At 39.9% G+C, this 18,098-nt stretch overlaps 1 protein-coding gene across 12 annotated transcripts in view; it reads right to left on the bottom strand.

The window, feature by feature from the left end:
• The window catches only part of BBX (BBX high mobility group box domain containing), a 141,650-nt gene that overhangs the window by 42,324 nt on the left and 81,228 nt on the right, over positions 1-18,098 (bottom strand). For all 12 annotated transcript variants that reach the window (XM_014253368.2, XM_014253371.2, XM_088052218.1 and 9 more), the window contains 4 exons: positions 14,662-14,860; positions 9,209-9,276; positions 3,205-3,285; positions 918-998 (listed from right to left, as the gene is read on the bottom strand). In XM_014253368.2, the coding sequence (XP_014108843.2) occupies positions 918-998; positions 3,205-3,285; positions 9,209-9,276; positions 14,662-14,860 (429 nt within the window). The remainder of the gene's footprint in view (positions 1-917; positions 999-3,204; positions 3,286-9,208; positions 9,277-14,661; positions 14,861-18,098) is intronic.

Below are 18,098 nucleotides of genomic sequence, written 5' to 3'. Positions count from 1 at the left end.
TTCTGGCACCTGAATCAGAAAATTGATTTGTCTTCCTTGGCCCTCTTAAGAAAAACACCAAAGCACATTCTAGCCAAACTAAAAACACATAGTAGACAATTAGCTCTACATTTCACAGAATGAAATGTGTGGTATGTAGCCAAACCTCTGTAAACACACAGAATAACAAGCAGGATATCTTTTAATCCCTTTGTGCTTCTCTGCAATAGCACCAGCTCCAATCCCAGCCTTTTCAGACATACACAAAATGCACCTGTGGCTTAACTGATTCTGCAAGCAGTATCAGACTCCCCCAAATGGGCAAGAAGAGTATATGTGTGGAAAGTCGATTCACAGAGGCACATTCAAGATATGGGAGAAGAAATTCCTAAAAGCAGCATTTCAGGAACTCAAAATCTTCAATATGTGGAGGAAGGCGGAAAGGCTACTTTCTTACTGGAAATGGATAGTTTTGATTCATCGCTACCTAACAATGCTGTTAAATGTCCTTGCAGCTGTTGTGATAAGCTTCCTCTGACCTGCAAGCATTCTTTAAATGATTCCTGCCTCTAGGGCAGTCACCATTCTGCCCTGCTGCAGCCTCTGCCACCGGCAGTGCACAGTGTCATTTCAGAATGTCTTTTAATTGCTGTTTTCCTAGATGTAAATTAAGAGGTCATTTGGATAGTAACTGCAGTGATCCTTTGAGTATGGAAGGCTAGGTAATGTTCACAAGCCCAGTATCTCTCAGCTGCTAGAACTCGACATCTCATCTAATCACTGGTTATTCACCCCATGGTTTTGTTAACACAATGCTGTCACAAAGATATACATCTGATGGGAATCCCTGATAAGACAAGGTGCTTAGCCATTCAGTGACAACTCTTACCGGTTCCTTGCTTCCTCCCATCCTCCCCCACCACATTCAGCCATTATACCTCAGCAAACTGAAACAATGCAGACTCCTCCATTTGTTTTACTGCCCCCAGGACTCCAGGCTGTGACGTGTTGGAAGAGATCTGTCAGGAAAACAATTATGCTTGTATTACCTAACTCTTCAGTTTCAGTATCACACTTCAACATGCTAAATTTATAATCTGTCATAAACAGATTCCTGGTACTCCAGAGTATGCAAACAAGTCCCAACACACCCTTAGAACAAACAGTATCTGCTTTCCAGGAAACACATAAACTGTGACCTGTGAAATGGTAATCTTGAATTATTTTTCAGAAGGAAAATCTCTCCTAGGATCCACAAAACAGGCTTTTTTTGAAGGGCTTTTATTTGCCTGCTGATATGTCAAAGAAGGGTTAGCAAAAAATACTTAACACTGTATTGTATTTCACAGTTCAGTGGAAGACCTGAGACTGTAGAATGGTGGTGATGACAGAGCACAAATTGCTACTTAGCAGAGAAGGTAAGTGTGGACAGAAACACAATGTGTGCAAGTATTTTGAGATACCTGATCTATCCCACACACTAAAGTAACTGCATTTCATACTGTTTAACTTGTGTCAATTAGTTTTGTTGCAAATGACACCTCTGATTAATGTTAGACTTCACTACAAGTACCAATTATTTTGCCATTGACACACATACCTACCATGCACTGGTTAGGTGCACCCTCTCTACAGGCCACTTAATATCTTTGAAAAATAAGACTAGCTAATTTGCATTTCTAATTACTGATCATCAGTGAGCTGCTTCTAAACCACATGTTTTAGCAGTGCAGGTGAGCTTGTTTCCTGGAACCCACTGAAATTTTTCTTCAATGGGTAAGGAAAAGCCAGAGGTCAGAAGCCCGTAGCAAGGCCGTATCTGGCAGCACATAATTCCTGCTTACTACCACAGGGGTCTGGCACTTCCCTTCTTCAGCACTGTAAAATGAACTGAAACAATTAGGTGAGCTGGTATTTGTCTTACACTTTAAAAGATTCAGCAGTGAAATTCAATATAAGACATTGGTCTACTGACAGGATAAGCACAAAGAAGGATCTCAGAAACCTGGGAAGATGGATGTTGAATCATTACCACAGAAGTGTCATAAGTGGTACTGGAATTAACCAATTCTAAGAAGCCTCTAAGTATTGCTTTTCATTGCTGGCACACCAGGCATTTCCTCATCCTAACAAGAAAAGCCAGCAGGCTGTTTAAGAGCCTAATTACAGGTTATCTACTTCACTCTGGCCATTATCTTTAATCAGAAATAAAGGATCAGTGCTCCAATTTATTTCTAATACATTTGAAAGACTCGGATCTTAAACTGGAACTCAAGGGCTTGTGTGCTGATGTTAAAATACCCAATTGAAACAGAAGTCCCATTTCCTATGTGCAGGGCTTGCAATATATCTGCTCCAGAAGTGATTATGTTTTAGGGAGGAGTATGAATGTGCAAAGGCAATGAGTATTAAAGACAAGTCAGATTCACAGCTGGTGTGAATACAGGTAATAAAAAGCCCCTACAAAATTTCTTTCCATATACACTTACTTAAAAACTACCCAGTGTCCCGTAAAATCAGTATCTATACAACTAAATATTTTTGTGTCATGTATTATGACTATTTCAAAAGTTGGAACAATACCAAGGAACAAGTGATGCTTGCAGAGGGCCAGACCTACTTGCAATCTCATTTTTTTGGTGTTATTTATATCAATGAAACCCTTTAAGACTTGGATGAAAGTGTTTTCTTTCTTCAAAGAAAAAGAATAACATTACACACACCACAACTGCACTTCGAGCAGTAACGGGAGTATATTGGCAAATATATTGAACACTGTAAAATTAAAGCATACTTGCATAGAGCTGTTTGGTTGTTCTAGAAGAAAATTTTGGAAATTTAAGAACTACAATTACTTTTGATGGAGCCAATGACTAAATCGGCCACAATAGATTAGAAACATAATGTAACACCCAAATACATGTTAAAACCTTAGTTAATAAGGCTCTAGTTTAAAACTAAGTGCAGAAAGGACGTATCTCCAAATTACAGCTTAAACCACAGCTCCATTATTGCACTTGGGTTTCCAGCATGGTCCTAAACACACTCTCTTGCACTTCAAGTCTGACCAACCTGATAAATGATTCAACAGCATAAACCCAAAAATGAGGGAACAAATAAGAGCATCAATTTTAGTTAAAGACATTTGGTTTCTTTACAGCTGGATATCAGATGCTTCTTAAAAGGAAGCACTTAGGAAAAAAAACCCTTTTTAAAGAAACTCACCTCTGCAAACTGAAACAATGATGACTTCTGACAGGCTTCTGTAGAATTAGATGCATCAGACTGGCAAGTACTGGAGGAAACCTGAAACAAGGAGTGTGCAGAGTAAGACCTCAAAGGTGCTTCTCTCAAACTAAAAACAACAGTAAGCAAAACAAATCATTTAAGAGAAGAAGGACAAGCTAATATTTTGCAGTCCCAGAAAGATTAAATAATTTATAGATGAAAACATAGTTTAACACCTATTTTAATGCATGTGAAAACTGTCTTAGAAGAAAGACCACAAAGAATACCATTTCCCCCCCCTCCTTTTATGATTCTGAACTTGTCAGAATAGTTTTATGCAATTGAATACTCAATGGATTATACTGGACACATAACTATCTTGTGTTGGTGATGCTATCCACACTGCTAGGTCTGTAATTTGTGCTATTAATTCTGAGTAAGATTATTGAGAAGGTTAAAAAAATTTTGAAGTCACAGTTGATGACAGGAATACCTATTAGAAAAATAATCTCCAATCACAACAGTATGAAAATAAGTAGATAAGAGTAGCATAAGCTTAAATTTTCTCAAATCATGTATCTAAACATACATTTTAGGGGTGCTTTTGAGAAGCAGTAAAAGAAAGTCATTATATCTGAAAACAAAATACTAAGAAATAACTACTCAAAACCAACAGCCTTATTTGAATTAACACAGACCTTAACCATGGTATTCTTATTAGCTAGAAATATGTTAATCAAGCATTATTCTGTAAAGGAATTCTATCAAATATGATACATTCATTAAATGTCACATTTGAGTGTAAAAGATTTACACATGTAACTCCTAGGAGAACAAGATACTGTTAGTATAAAATAAGGTATGTAACATGGCTTGTAAGACACAGAAAAAAAGGGAGGCTATGTAAGATTTTAGGAAAAGTAACAGGATGGATTTTTTTTTTCCCCTAACAACTTTCTGTCCCCTCAAAATTTCAGATTATTTAAAAGATTATAAAATAAATGTGGGCCTTTTTCTTATTCATTACCTAAACAAGTAAATCAACTGCCTTTACTGGTGAAAGCACATGAGATTTAGCTACCGACTGCATCTGTTAGTAAGCACAAAGATGCACAGCACATGCAGGCCTATAGCACGTGCAGCTTGCCCTGCTGCTGTTTGTCTGAGATCCTGAAGCACTGCAATAGCAACAGCAGCATTTGCTTTCAGGAATCTGCAACCCACGCTACCCTGGAAACACTAAATCCAAGTGTAGCAACCCACAGGCCAAAGGGAAATAAACCAATTGACAATTTGCTTACATATACAAACAAGTTTGTTTCTTCCCTGCCATAAAACCGAGCAGCAACAGTGACTTCTGTGATTTATATTTCCACTGTATTTATTCAACACTGAGCAGGATGTTTTATAAGTGTACTATGGGAGTACAACAACCCAAAGGGACACAAAGATTGTATTTTTAATGTCTATCTTCTGCCTGTTTAGTAAGTTGTGCTATTGTTTTCGCTGATGTATGTTTATTACTGACTTTCATCATGTTTCTGTACAGTCTGTTTAAGATATCTGTGCCTCAACAGTAGTCTGGACTATACCAGGAATGCATTTTGCTGCTTTGGAGTGAACCATCTCTGAAGGTCTGAGACTCTGCAGAGGTGTAAATGTGTAAGGTTGCTGCTTGCACATCTGAGCACTCTTTTGGTTATTTTAGGCCACTGTACTGATGGGATTCTTAAAGGAATAACCAAATTTTGGACTTGTTTCCTGTATTTTCTGCAGTTCAACCAGCTGCCTCATACTGCTTAGCTCTGAGTTTGAAGGCATTGAGCCATGGGCCCCAGGGGCACCATGCTGGAGTGGCAGTGCCCTTCCAAGAGTGGCTGTCCTGGTTCAGCCCCCACAACACAGGTGCTGTCAAGACACTCAGGATGAGCCTTCTCGCTGCCTTGGAGGCCAAGTGCTGGGAGCTGGGCACAGCTTGTACACCTGGTGGTACAAGAACCACTAGCTGTGGGAGGTGTGAAGCCCAGTTTTCTAGTTTTGTGTGGAGAGGATGGATTGCTGGTGCTCAGTAACTCAGTAGAGATTTTGTGGTTGGAACCACTATGCTTTTCCTATCAATTCCTGCTACTCTTTAAGAAGTTAATGCTGTTACCTTTACTTGGCAGAGCACTAATTTGAGCTTGTTTCTTCTACTCTGCTGCTCCCCAAACATTTTTGACCTGTGGGAAACATATCATCTCCAGGACTTCTAACCTTTGCCAGGCTGAACCTGATCAAAGCATTAAAATAATTACCACAGGGAACAGATGCAGAGTGCCATTTTGTACGTCTCATTTATTGCTCTAATAAAATGTCCTTAACATCCCATTTCTTCTCCTGTTTCTTCCTCCCAGCCTTCCCTCAAGCTGCACTGAGAGATTTTTCACTTCTGATTCACACTTCTCACAGACCCTGCATCACATGCAACACAGCCTTTTGTTCTCAAAAAGAAGGAAACCACAGGCCTTCCTTTCCCTGCAGGTTGCCATAACCTGCTCTAAAACGATCACACCGAAGACGGGTGGAGGAAAACCCCTGGGACAGCCACCCTCTGACCGCTGTGAGGTGTCAGCGTGGGTAGACCGGCAGGCTTTGGAGGATGCTCCGGATTTCGGGATTTCTGGGCAGTAAGCTACAGAGAGTCCACTAGGTGCTGCTGTAAGGCAAGGAAAGGGCCTGATGTAAGGGAGATGTGCAGGGAGCTGAACAGCGAGCGAGGCGTGCTGCTCACCCGCCTTCAGCCTCGCTGCCAATGACCTGCGGCGAGGACCAGACTTTGCCTGGCACAACCACAGCAGCTGGAGCAGACCTGTCCAGCATCTCTGCTCAGGTATTCCATAAAATATGCTCATACACCACTGTGTTGTGTAACTGAGGAAAGCATCCAAATGCAGGGGGAAACTCACTGCGTATCCATGTCCTTTGCCGACTTCCTGTAAGGTCTGTAGCTTCTCTTGCCCAGCTGTTTAGTAACTCCAGCTGCTGCCTAGAAATCAATCACCTACCTATACTGAATTCTGTTATCAGAAGAGAAACTCTCTAGTCTATTACAAAAATCTGCAAAAATGGGAACATACTGGCAACATACAGAGATGGCAACTGAAGCCTCAAAAAGTTTTCTAAATATCACTGTTGTGCCTCTTCCCGTCCTCCTGCTGGCAAGTCACTTGGTGACCTGACATCTGGGCTTCCGACAACTTGAAGATTCAACACCTCACCTGAAAAACCCCTATCCATTCATTTAGCATACACTTGGCAGAACAAGGAGGTGTTCAATACTTTCCACTGGATTAGCAGACCTCTAAGTAGAGTGTCCTTCATCCTCTCTCAAGTGTTGCCCTCCCCTCCATTAAAAACTTTATGACTGTAGAGGTATGTAGACCTATGCTTACAAGGCCACTCAAGGCTGCACAATCATACACATGCCCAGCAGTCAATATGCATGTTGACAGGTAATCCTGTGTCTGGCAGATCCCCAGTTTAAGAGCTATATAGGTATACATGTATCTTTAGTGTAGACACACACTTTAATGATAATTTGGACTACAGGTTACAATTTAGAGCATTCTTTAAAATATAACACTGTCCATTTTAAAAAATAGAAATGCCAAGGTTTTAGATGTACAATGTGTATTTATATACTTATATGCATGTAAAAACAATACATATATTCTTCAGAATAAAGCAACTTCTGAACCTCTTTCACTAACCATACCCCTGTAGTCACCTTAGTACGCCCATATTCTCTCCCATGTGAGTACCAACTCTAATACAATACAACTGATTTCTCCCCACTGAAGAGCAAAGCAGCTTCCCAAATCTAGAATGAATTCTTGAGCTGCTTTCCGAGTTTGTCATACCACCTCCTAGCACGTTCTGCTAACCTCCCAGATGCTGGTTTAAATGTGAGACCAAAAGCATGGAAATCAAACCATAGATTCTCCTAAAGGCACGCAAAGATGACCATCCTTTGGTCTCCTTTGTCTGCATGCCTGAGGGTGGCAAGACAGAAGAGTTGTTCAGTTATTTAAATTTAAATAGGTTTAGGATCATTACTGCATTTGAGAAGCACATGCCTAAAAAATATTTGCACTGTATCTATTCACCACTGAAAGATAATAAAGGAAAAATGGAAGACACACCAGGGCTGCCACACAAAAGAAACTGAGGAAGTCTCTCAGCACCTGGATACACAGCTGGAGACTAGTCCTGCAAACACACCATGAGGAGGACTGAATTTTATTCATTTGGGTCCCTTAAAGAATACCAATCACCCCAATTGATCTGCAGGAGGTATTTTACAAAGGGAACCCTCAAAAAGAATCAGAGATGTGGATTTCCCTTGCAACGTGCTCTGTTCCTTAAACACTTGTCAGATAGGGTAGGACAATTAAAATACAGTAATTCATTAGTAAGTATGAGCTAAATTGTGGCCCATCACAATTCTAACAATCCCTCAACTAGTTTTGTCTGGGCTCTATTCATGACAATTATTTTGCTCTACATTTCTGGGGAAGGCAGATTACACAGCCTGCTTCTTTGATGTGGAGGGCCAGGTTTCAAAAGAGGACTACAGGCCCAGAAGAGTAGAGCATAGCTTATACATAAAGTGAATATTTCATCACAAGTCGTATTGCACATTTCTATCAGGAAAAATGGGATTTACTGAGGCACATGGGAGACGCGTCGTTTGCTCAAAATAACAAAGTTCTGATTAAAACAACTTTCATGCACTAAAACGATCACACAATATGCTTTTTGATTTGACTTTAAATCTACATGTAGATTTTACTCCTACACTGCCATCTGACATCATACTACTTAGGCTTTTGTAAATCTTGTAAATCAAGACACCTCAGCTCTCAAGGTCATAGCAAAGACCTTTTTTAAAGAAATGCAGTATTTGTGACTACAATATACCTTCCCTTACATTTAAATGTAACAGCATAGTAAAAGCAACTTCTATGCTCCAAGAAGAGAGATTACAAGTTTGAGAAGTACAGGACAGTATGATTTAGCACAAAATAACGTTTCACTTCTCAGTCAACTTGGCTTGAGTGTTTCTTATTTTTCATGCTGCAGCACAGAAGGCCAGTACTCACAGCACAAAACTTCCATGCTAAAACTGGTGTGCAAATCATTGTGGAGTCCTGGCAGTACAGGAGCAGCACATCTCAAATGCAAAACACATATATATTAAGTTTTACTTTTTACTTTAAGTTTTTACCTTTTCTCCTAATAAAAGCAACAACAAAAGAGAGCACTTTTCTAGAGCTAGAGATTTACGGCAGTGACTACTTATTATACCCAACAAAGAAGCCACCTTTTGAACAATTTTCAAAGTTGGCCGAAAAAACAGATGATATTAATAATCAGAAAGACCAGAGATCTCTGCACTACTGGAGATACACACAAACATTTACTAGACTCCTTTGTAAAAATGTAAAACACCTTTGTGATGACAACTGAACTACAAACTTCTTTTTAGACACAAGGATTTAGTGAACAGGAGCAGACTGAAATACTTCAATTACCTGTTAGCACTAGCATGATTTCAGAATGCATATACAATGATGGTGACTTTGTAGGAAATCATTAATTTATCTGTTTGTTATTGCAAAGGCCACAGTTGTGTGAGGCATTGTACAAGCATATAAAATCCTTGCCCAGAAAAGTTTGCAAATCACCTGTTTGTTAATATAGTCACTGTATTTCAACTCTTTTACCTCTGACAATAAATCTTCATGGGGCAGGCTTGACTGGTGTGCTCAAGTATCAGCAGAGTTAATACTGAACTGTGCTCAACTTCTACATTCACAGCTGGGATACAAGACTCACACTTCACTCCCAGCTGAAGTTACCTGAGATGTGCCCTAACTTTCATTCCCCACCGGTCAAATATTCCTCTTACAAGCTCTTTAAACAGACAGCTCCTGGTAAGGGAGAGAAGAGAGTTCCTTACCTCTTGTGCAGTGAGTGCATGTTCGCCTGCTAGAAGCAGCATACTCAGGCCTCCCATTTGTGTTGGATCTGGTAAAAGAGTAAAAATGAAGTCTTAAGTTGATTCATTTGCTTGTTTAAAAAACCTACCACTTGCACCACTAAAGCCCCAGAAGACTACTTGTCACAGACACTCTCAGCAAGCTGCCATAAAAGGCAGTTCAAGAGAATCACAAATAACCATTTCTGTACCCTCTGGGAAGGCTTTCAAAGCTGTTTGAAGGATTTAATTGGATTTGTGTGCTTAACACCCCATTGCATGGATTTACAATTCTACTGCCAAAGGTTTTATGTACTACAGAGATGAATATCTTTAAAACAGCAACTGTAATGATCTCATACATAAATATACACAAAGATGCTCTAATAATGCACAGGTTTGTAAGTTGGTGGATGCTCCTACCAAGGGAGCGGTTCCTTCCTTGGCGACAGAACAAATAAAAGGATGGAACAAAACAACATGATCAAGCTCTGAAGCAAAATCTCTATTTTCATTTGTCTTTAATTTAGAGCTGTATTTAGTGGTGAAAAGTGCCAGCCTGACAGCTCTGAAGCATGAAGCCAGAACAGCACAAGCAGTGGCCAAGCAAGCTGCCTGCCTACTTGTTGCCCTGCCAATACAATATATAATTGAGGAATGAAAAATGGAGATATAATGTTCTTTCTCCAAGTATTTGATACTGACAGCTTTTCCCCTCCAGCCTTCCTGCACCTCAGGAGCTCCGAAAATGACAAGAAGTGAAAGCAATAAACTCTGACACTGCATTACTCATGGAGTAGCTCTTCCACTCAGAACAGTGGTTGCTCTTCATCACTATGAAGACTAATTGTCTGATTTTGGGAGAATGCCTTGGGAGTAACGCAGGCGCCTGATTTAACGGTGTCATGTAGAGACAGGGAGACAGACAGTGGCCAAATGTCTCCTCCAACAGCCACAACGTGAATGGAATTTTTTGATTTTTTTCAGCTGACATGGGCCAAACCTGTACCTGTAAACTCCAAACAGTTTAGTGGTACAGATGATCACAGTCCAATTCATGGGAATACTCATTGATGCTGTTTAATTCAATACCACAGATGCTGCCCAAAGTTTTCCTGCACACAGCATCTCTCACTGACATTCCCAAGGTAAGTTTTTCCAATAGTCTTTTAGAAGGGCATTAAACAGAACCAGAAGAAAACAATGTAAATAAACCAGGCTCATTCATTACCTTATGGATAGAAGAGTGGCTTATTATTATTAAACAGCACTAAACAGGCATTCTAAATAGCACCTAGCTTCAAACCCAATATTCATCTGGAATTAACTTCTACTTTCACCATAATAAACACACAGAATGCAGAGGGGGGGGTTCTATTTTTTTTTAAGAAGTTTGCCTTTTTAAATAAAAAAGAAAAAAAATCACACGTCAATGAAGAGACAAGGCACTACCAGAACTGTAGGATCTAGTAACAAGAAGAGACACATAAAATGTGAAGGGCCAGTAAGTATCTAAGCACAATTCCTAAGTGAAGTGATCCTGTCAGCAACAGTACTTTTTGCCATCCAAGCAATTGATCAGAAATCATTCTGTCCTTTAAACCTTCAAAAGAAGGTATGAAGATATGAGGGCAACAGAGAAACCAGGAAATGAAAAGTAAACATTTGAAAGATAATGCCTGAGCTGACAGGTAATTTGGAGGAAGGAGAGAATGGAAGAGATCTCCAGGCCCACCATAAACTTACTGAGCTCCGTATTAAACAGTAAGGCCTTGGCTGGCTGCTTTCTACTTTCTTTACTCCTTTGGAAGGCATTTGCAGGATTCAAATCTTCTAAGTATTAAGATCTTTGATCCAGGTTTTAGCTTAAATATACTCAGGGCCAGGTAGCATATGTTTTTTCTGGTATTCTCATCTCTAAGATTAGTAACTGTTTCCCTAAATGGTATTTCCCTTTCCTGCATTTACAGGACTCTCCTTCCACTTGTTTTCCTGGTCTAAACAACTCAAGATCTCCCAATGTCATCAAGCATATCCATCTCCCATCATTTCAGCAATTCCTATAGCTCTCCTCTGCAGTTATCACAGATGTAGTTCATCTTTTTTGTATACAGATGACCAGCAGTGCAACCATATCAAATCAGGGGGCTCCTGAAAACTCTTTGCCTGATAAACAAAGTGCAGTGTAGCACTTTCTTACGCCTGCATCACCCTGATGACTCGCAGCTGCTCTTTCATGCTTTATTTTCATTACCTGTTGGTCTTGTTCCCACCTCCCCAGTTTTGTCCATCTCCAGAGCACCCAATTTATGACTGTAAAATTCTTGCCCCTCTTCTAAATATCTTCTTGGCAGTTTTGGCTTTTTGCCTTTCAATTTAATAGCTTATCATAAGAGAACAAAGATAGAAATGTGGTTTAGTGTTTTTCTCCCCAAGTAAGCAAATACTTAATCTGTTTATTTAAATATAAAATTTAAATGGAAGGAAAAAATGACAGATGAATTGGAAATAGAAGTTTAATGTGATGCTTAAATAACTTGAACACTTATGCTGCAGCTGTAGCAGAGGGCTGGTGCTTAGATGTCTGCTCACAATAAAAACAAAAATCCTTCCACTAAGGTTTCCAATTACAAAATAACTTCACCTAAGGGAAGACAAAATGTACATATCCAAACACTGCCATGTGCTTATAGTGCCTTCTCAGCACAATAAGGTTCTCTTCTAGGAGCTTACTGGTATGAAGAAGAATTTTAAGGGATATTTTAAAGAATTTATTCTTAAATCAACAGTTCTGGGAAAACAGCACACACATTTGACTTGCAGAATGGCAGGCAATTCATGACTTTCTCAACAGCTTTTAATACTGATGAAACTTAAAACCATCTCTCTGTTTGGGAATGTCATTCTTTGTTAGTACTGGGCTGGTTACAGACTCTGCAGGCTGGCTTGTTCATCCATAGACATTTCTCAGTCAGAGGAAACAACAAACTGAGGAAGTACTAAGCAGGAAGAAGGCCAGCAGGAACCAGCTTCAACCAACTTTTACCTGAGTGCATAATTGAGCTTCTTTCTAAAAAAACAGAAACTGTGTTTCTAAAGGGATATAGCCTACTCTAGAAGTGTCTTTCTTCCAGCCTTTACCTCACTAAAAAAAATTTTGGCATGGATGGTTTTCTTCTGAAGCAAAAATATGCAAGTACTGGGAATCTCACACATTTGTATGGCAAAGCTTTTGCAAACAGCAGTGTTCTTTGCCATACACTGGTAAGCCATATCACGAGAAAAACATGTTCAATGACAGCTTCCAGGCTGGATGATCAAGGACATCACTAGTGGGTCTACAGGTCAGAAGCCCAATGCTGGTGCCACACCTCAGCTTCTTGATGGAATGGTAGGTCAGCATGACAGACTTAAATGTGGCATGGTTATTATTGTGAAGCCAAGAAAAAGACAGAAATAGCCTGTGTAGAACTTAGAAAAACAAAGATCTTACTCTCTACGTATTAGATTTTCCAAAGTAAAATGTAATGCACAAAAAGCAATCAAGACATTATTAGGAACGACCAACAAATGAAACAGATTTCCTGGCATGATTCTAGACTCATATAAAACCTGTCCTGAGGAAGGACCTGCCTTCAAGATACAAGTGAATCAGTGGCATTTGAAAGGTAGAAGTGTTTTTAAGGTGGTCCAGCTACATTTCAGTTCATCAGCTAGTATACAACCTGGATTTTAAAGAGATTGCATTGGGTAGAAGAGTGGGAGTTGAACTGAACTATCATATGAAGTAAAGCGGAGAGGAGCATAATAAACATATTTAGTGTGAACTGGTATATGGTTGGCAAATCAGTGTTCCATTTGGTGTGGATTCACATGTATCATGATGTGGATGTTGCTAACATCCCTGTCAGAAGCTGTCTTTATTTTATGAGCTATTCTTATACCCTACCCAAGATATTTGGTGTAATATCACTGCCATGAGGACTGGAGATCCTTATGAATTACTATGCTCATTGACTTAGCCTGCAGGAAAAAAAAACCTAACTATTACAGGTAGCACTAAAAGACTTTCTTCAGAAATGAGTGGCTCTATAGACAAAACAATGGATTAGTTTCTAATTAATTTTAAATTTCTCTGTCCCCTACTCTGACAGGTGTTGATTCAAGACCTCTGTACTCAAAAACTCAATATTAGGGGAGCCCAGCAGGAGCATTTGGGGATGGATGAGAGGTAGATTAAGGCTTGTTACTTGTTCTTTGTGTTAAGTCAATAAATATTTAGGAGCATGGAAATGACTCCTCTAAAAGCAAAAGCAGAATGGTCTGAAGGGGTTTGTGATTTTTGGAACTGCTCTCTCATATACCAGAACCGTGCAGCATGAAACACTTTTGTTTTGATCACATTTCACAGTTCCTTAAGAGCCAGAATAAATTTCATTACAGGAGTTTTCATACCACTATACTAAGGTATACATGCCTCTTTATCCCTTCTCATTCTTTTACAACTTGTTCCATGAAACCATTTTCTACTATCCAACTCACAATCTCTCCAAGCAGAGAAGTCCTATCTGCTACACACCTGTCATAAACCAGGTAGGATATGACAAAGTTTCTAATTTTATAAATACTGATGCATCTGAAACTTTCAACAAGAAAAAAAAAAAAAAAGAAAACAAAAGGGAAAAAAGAATGGCAGGGATTTTTTTTTTTTTCAACCTTGACTGCTAGGTTCTTAAACTGCCAGTATTTAACATTAATGTCCTTGTATTTCAAGGTTATGATTAAAATAGTTCTGCTATTTATGGATATCAGTGAGAGATTATCTGCTCTTCACCAGTTCAGGCACTCCACCTACATTTCACTTTCTTTTTCCCCCCAAATGTTTAGAAGTTTAGAATTTACTCCTCCAAGATATAATGGGCAGAAGAGCACATTTAAGTGAAATTAAATTATGCTTCTCTTGACACAAATACAAAAGTGTTAGTCCCACTGGTACATTAATCTACAAGAATATTAACATATTCAACTTGAGACACCCATGAATTATTTTTTCAAACAGTAAATTACTAAAAAGAGTAGAGCATTCTATGACAGAGAAACAGAATGCACACAATCAGCACTTTCCTTTTTGACCAAAGAATGGAAGTGTCTAACAGCAGATAAGCTGAGATCAAAAACCAGTCAAATCTGGGCCCTACAGGGGATATGAGTTAGGATGCCTCATATCTGGACTTGACTTTTGAAAATAAATCGTGCACTATGGAAAATTTTAGAAAACTGTTACACAGAGGTTTAACTACAGTTTTGGTAACTTAATCTGGGACACTACAGTACCATGTGTAGTAAAGAAAACAGGTATCCCAATTCAGTTTCAATACCACATCCCCAGACAAAATGAGGATGCTACAGCTGAGTACCATGGATGGAAATCTCACCTGCCATCCCAAAGTTTAGTTGTGGCATTTCTTCACTTTTGGTTACCTTCCTTGGGCTTGGTAAGTCTTTTGCAGAGTCTGATGCAATGGCCCATAGCTTTTTCCTGTTCGTAACACTGGATGCCTGGGTTTTCACAGGTTTGTTGGTTGTGGGGCACCACTTGTACCCTGGGTTTGCTTTCATAAATGCATCCTTGTACTAGAAAAGAAAACAGAAATTATCAGTCATGGCATTATACTCTACACAGGGCAACAGAGCACACTGCATATAAGAGGATTTAATACAGTAACTAATCCTTAAATATATTGATTTTTAACAGTTTAATCTAATGCTTAGAGTCCAACCACAAACACAATTTGCTAAGAATTATTAAGATAAGGAGAGTTTTATCTAAAAAAATGGGTTTTCTCTTTCCTCTCCTGAGGGTCTATTACCCAGAGCAGGCTGAAGTTCTGATCCTGCAAACTGTTCCCCAGTGCTTGTATGCTCATGCTCTGAAAAACAGATACTCGAATTCTTTGCAGGTTTACTTTCTAGATTGAATTAAATAAAAACACACATTTAGCAATAAATGTGGCATGATGCCTTGCACTCATTCTTCTCTAATAGTTCAGTATTTTAGAATATTTGAGTAAATGCTTTCCCAAACCAGGCACTGAAAAGAAATTGCAACCAGTCTAATGTCATATTCAGTATCTCTTGTGGTATACCACCCCAGTGCTCCTTCCAAAACGTACCACGCTGTATGGCTGCATAAAACAAACTGTGACCATTTAGAACATTCTTTGGCCTTGAGCACCCAGCACACATCTCAGTTGTTTGCTGTGTTTTTAGTATGAGGCAGCAAAACAAAGGAAGCCAAACTACACATGGGGGGTGGGGGAATAGGTCTGGATCCCACAATTTGGGGGGGTGGGGGAAAGGACCAGGATCTATTTTATTCACAAAACAGAACTGGTGTTTTAGATTTTCCAGTAATTTTACTGGCAAGATTATACCAAGATTTTTGAATGTTAACAGTAACAGAAAGACCGCATTTCAGTATTACACATATGTTGCTATGCAAGGTTGAGAACTGGCAAATCAGAGGAACATGCCACACATTCCAGCTGCAGATGTTTGCCTAACAACTGATAGGGGTGTACAGCACTTGCTGCTGTGGGAGCACACCCAGCAAGTACCAGTGCTCACCACAGGGAGAAGGAACCCAACACCCCTTCAAGACTGGGTAGCTCTCAGTGGTAGCAAACAACCGAAAGAGCGGCTTTGTGTTTGGAAGTACATGGCAGGGCAGATGCAGGAAGTTTGTTCTGTGATTACACGTTCCCACCCACACAGCTGTCATCAGTCCCAGTCATGGCACAGAGAAGCACCTATGTTTCAGGCAGATGCATGCACAGAAACAGAGAGCAGAAAAAAAAATCCCTTGGGCATCAAATACAGAAATAGCACTGCAAGCCTTGTCCTCTGCTAGAGCCACTACAGTGTTTTCCCAGCTCAACAGCCTGCCTTGTGGCAGGGTCACCATTGCACGTGCACTGCTTTCTTTCATTTCTATCTTCACCTCTGAGCTGGCACTTGCTACCTCCAGACCGTAGCACAGACAAAAACGTTTCGGTTTACAAGAAACAAGCACTGCGTGAATCCTGCTGTGTGAAGTCCTGTATTTATAGAAACGGCTATAAATAATAAAAATCTGCAGGGATCACTGACCCACATACACACTGTATTTTCTGAATAGGGTGTATGTATTAAATCTGCAAAGTAAGGACTGTGACACTGCTCACCTCACTCCTTTTCCCCTTCCCTCAGTTTGCTCTGGGAGCTCAGTACACCACAAAAATAGCCTGGTGGAGGGAAGGGATAGGAAGGGGAGGGTAAAGGAAGAGGAGGAAAGGAAATACACGACAAAGCAGCTTTGCCTTCCATTGTTAAAGCCACAGCCCACTCACAAATCATGTTTCCAGCCTGCAGAGTGAAAAGCACAGAGTCGCTAGCAATGAGCTACATAAGCTCTTCATATCAGCAATGCTGCTTCGAGTAATTGAATTATTCTATTGAGTAATTTGACAAGCCGACAGGCTGCCCATCAAATGAGAACTAGAACGCATGCCATTTGTGAGATGAGGCTGCAATAAGCTTTTAATCAGTTTTCAACAAGAGTTGAAATTGAAGTGAGCTGGTCTATTAATGTCTTTTTTTTTCTCTGCAAAGCCAAGAAGTGAACATCAGCTGCATTTTCTGAAGGGAAGAGAGCAAACTGAGGGACAACAACTCATTGGAACTGCTCAGTTTCAACACGTAAGATAAAAAAAGAGAAAATTTAAAAAGTTAAACAATGGTCAAGAAGTACTTTTTATAAATGCATACAGGGGCCTGATCCAAATCTTAAAAACCCTTTCGGTATTGACTTTTGTGACTAGTAGACCAAGGCCTAAAACAAAGATAGACTTTGCTTTGGGTCATGAGAAGATAACTTAAATGAGCTACACAGTAAAAAGAAAAGGTCAAAGACAATAGTGGAGTCTACTGCTTTCCTCCCTGTAACTAACTGTGCAGTAAAGCAACTTAATGCTGCTAGTCTAAGCAGATGTCTAAAATTGATTAAAAAACCCCGAAACACAAGCAAACCAAACCAACCATAGAAAACCACAAAAAATGCAACCCAAACACAAGTACCGGACATGGAATGCAAAGACAGCAACTTGCTTTCCACAACAAATGGCACAGACTGCCCAGCAGGGTCATATTCTGAAGTTTCAGGTAAGAAATAGAACAAGATGTGTTTGTGGGATTGGTCTGATGCCTAATTTCTGTTTTGTGAAAGCCTGGAGAATGTTCTGCTATGCAGCAGGACTGGTGCCACTTTAGAATTGAGGTTAAAACTCCCCAAGTTGCTTTCATCACCAAATAAAAAAAGATTTGCTTCCTCTAGTTGTGGTAGGAACAGGAGCTCACAGAAGTGGATTCCAGATACACCTCAGGCTAGCTGTTAGCACGTGCTTAATTTTAAATGCATGCTATTAAATATCACATGAATCCCAGAGACCTAACATTAAAAAAAAAAAAAATCCCAGAAAATACAGCACTCCACTTTTCACTTCTGAAGGACGCAGGGTTTGCACCACACACGTTACAGTCCATACCAGTGGACTTGCCAAACTGCAGCGAGCCAGCCAGGACATTTGTCCCCTCCTACCCTGAGGCAGCTGCCGAAGCAGGGGCACCACAAGACCTGCAAGCTCTCAGTCTGGCTGCCTGGACCTGAGACACCACCAGCAGGGAGAAGTGTTCAGCTTAGCCACTGAATGGCAGCAGAATCACACCATCAGTGAGGATGGAAAAGACCTCTGAGATCACCGAGTTCAGCCTGTGAACCAAAGCACCTTGTCAACTACACCATGGTATTCAGAGTCATGTAACAGTCTTTCCTTAA

Source organism: Pseudopodoces humilis, chromosome 2 (genome assembly GCF_049639895.1).
Source record: "Pseudopodoces humilis isolate 2021_Gansu_Grassland_sample_001 chromosome 2, ASM4963989v1, whole genome shotgun sequence".
Classification (NCBI taxonomy): Eukaryota; Metazoa; Chordata; class Aves; order Passeriformes; family Paridae; genus Pseudopodoces; species Pseudopodoces humilis.
Note: the sequence above shows the minus strand (reverse complement) of the source record. Positions and strands in the feature narration are given on the sequence as shown.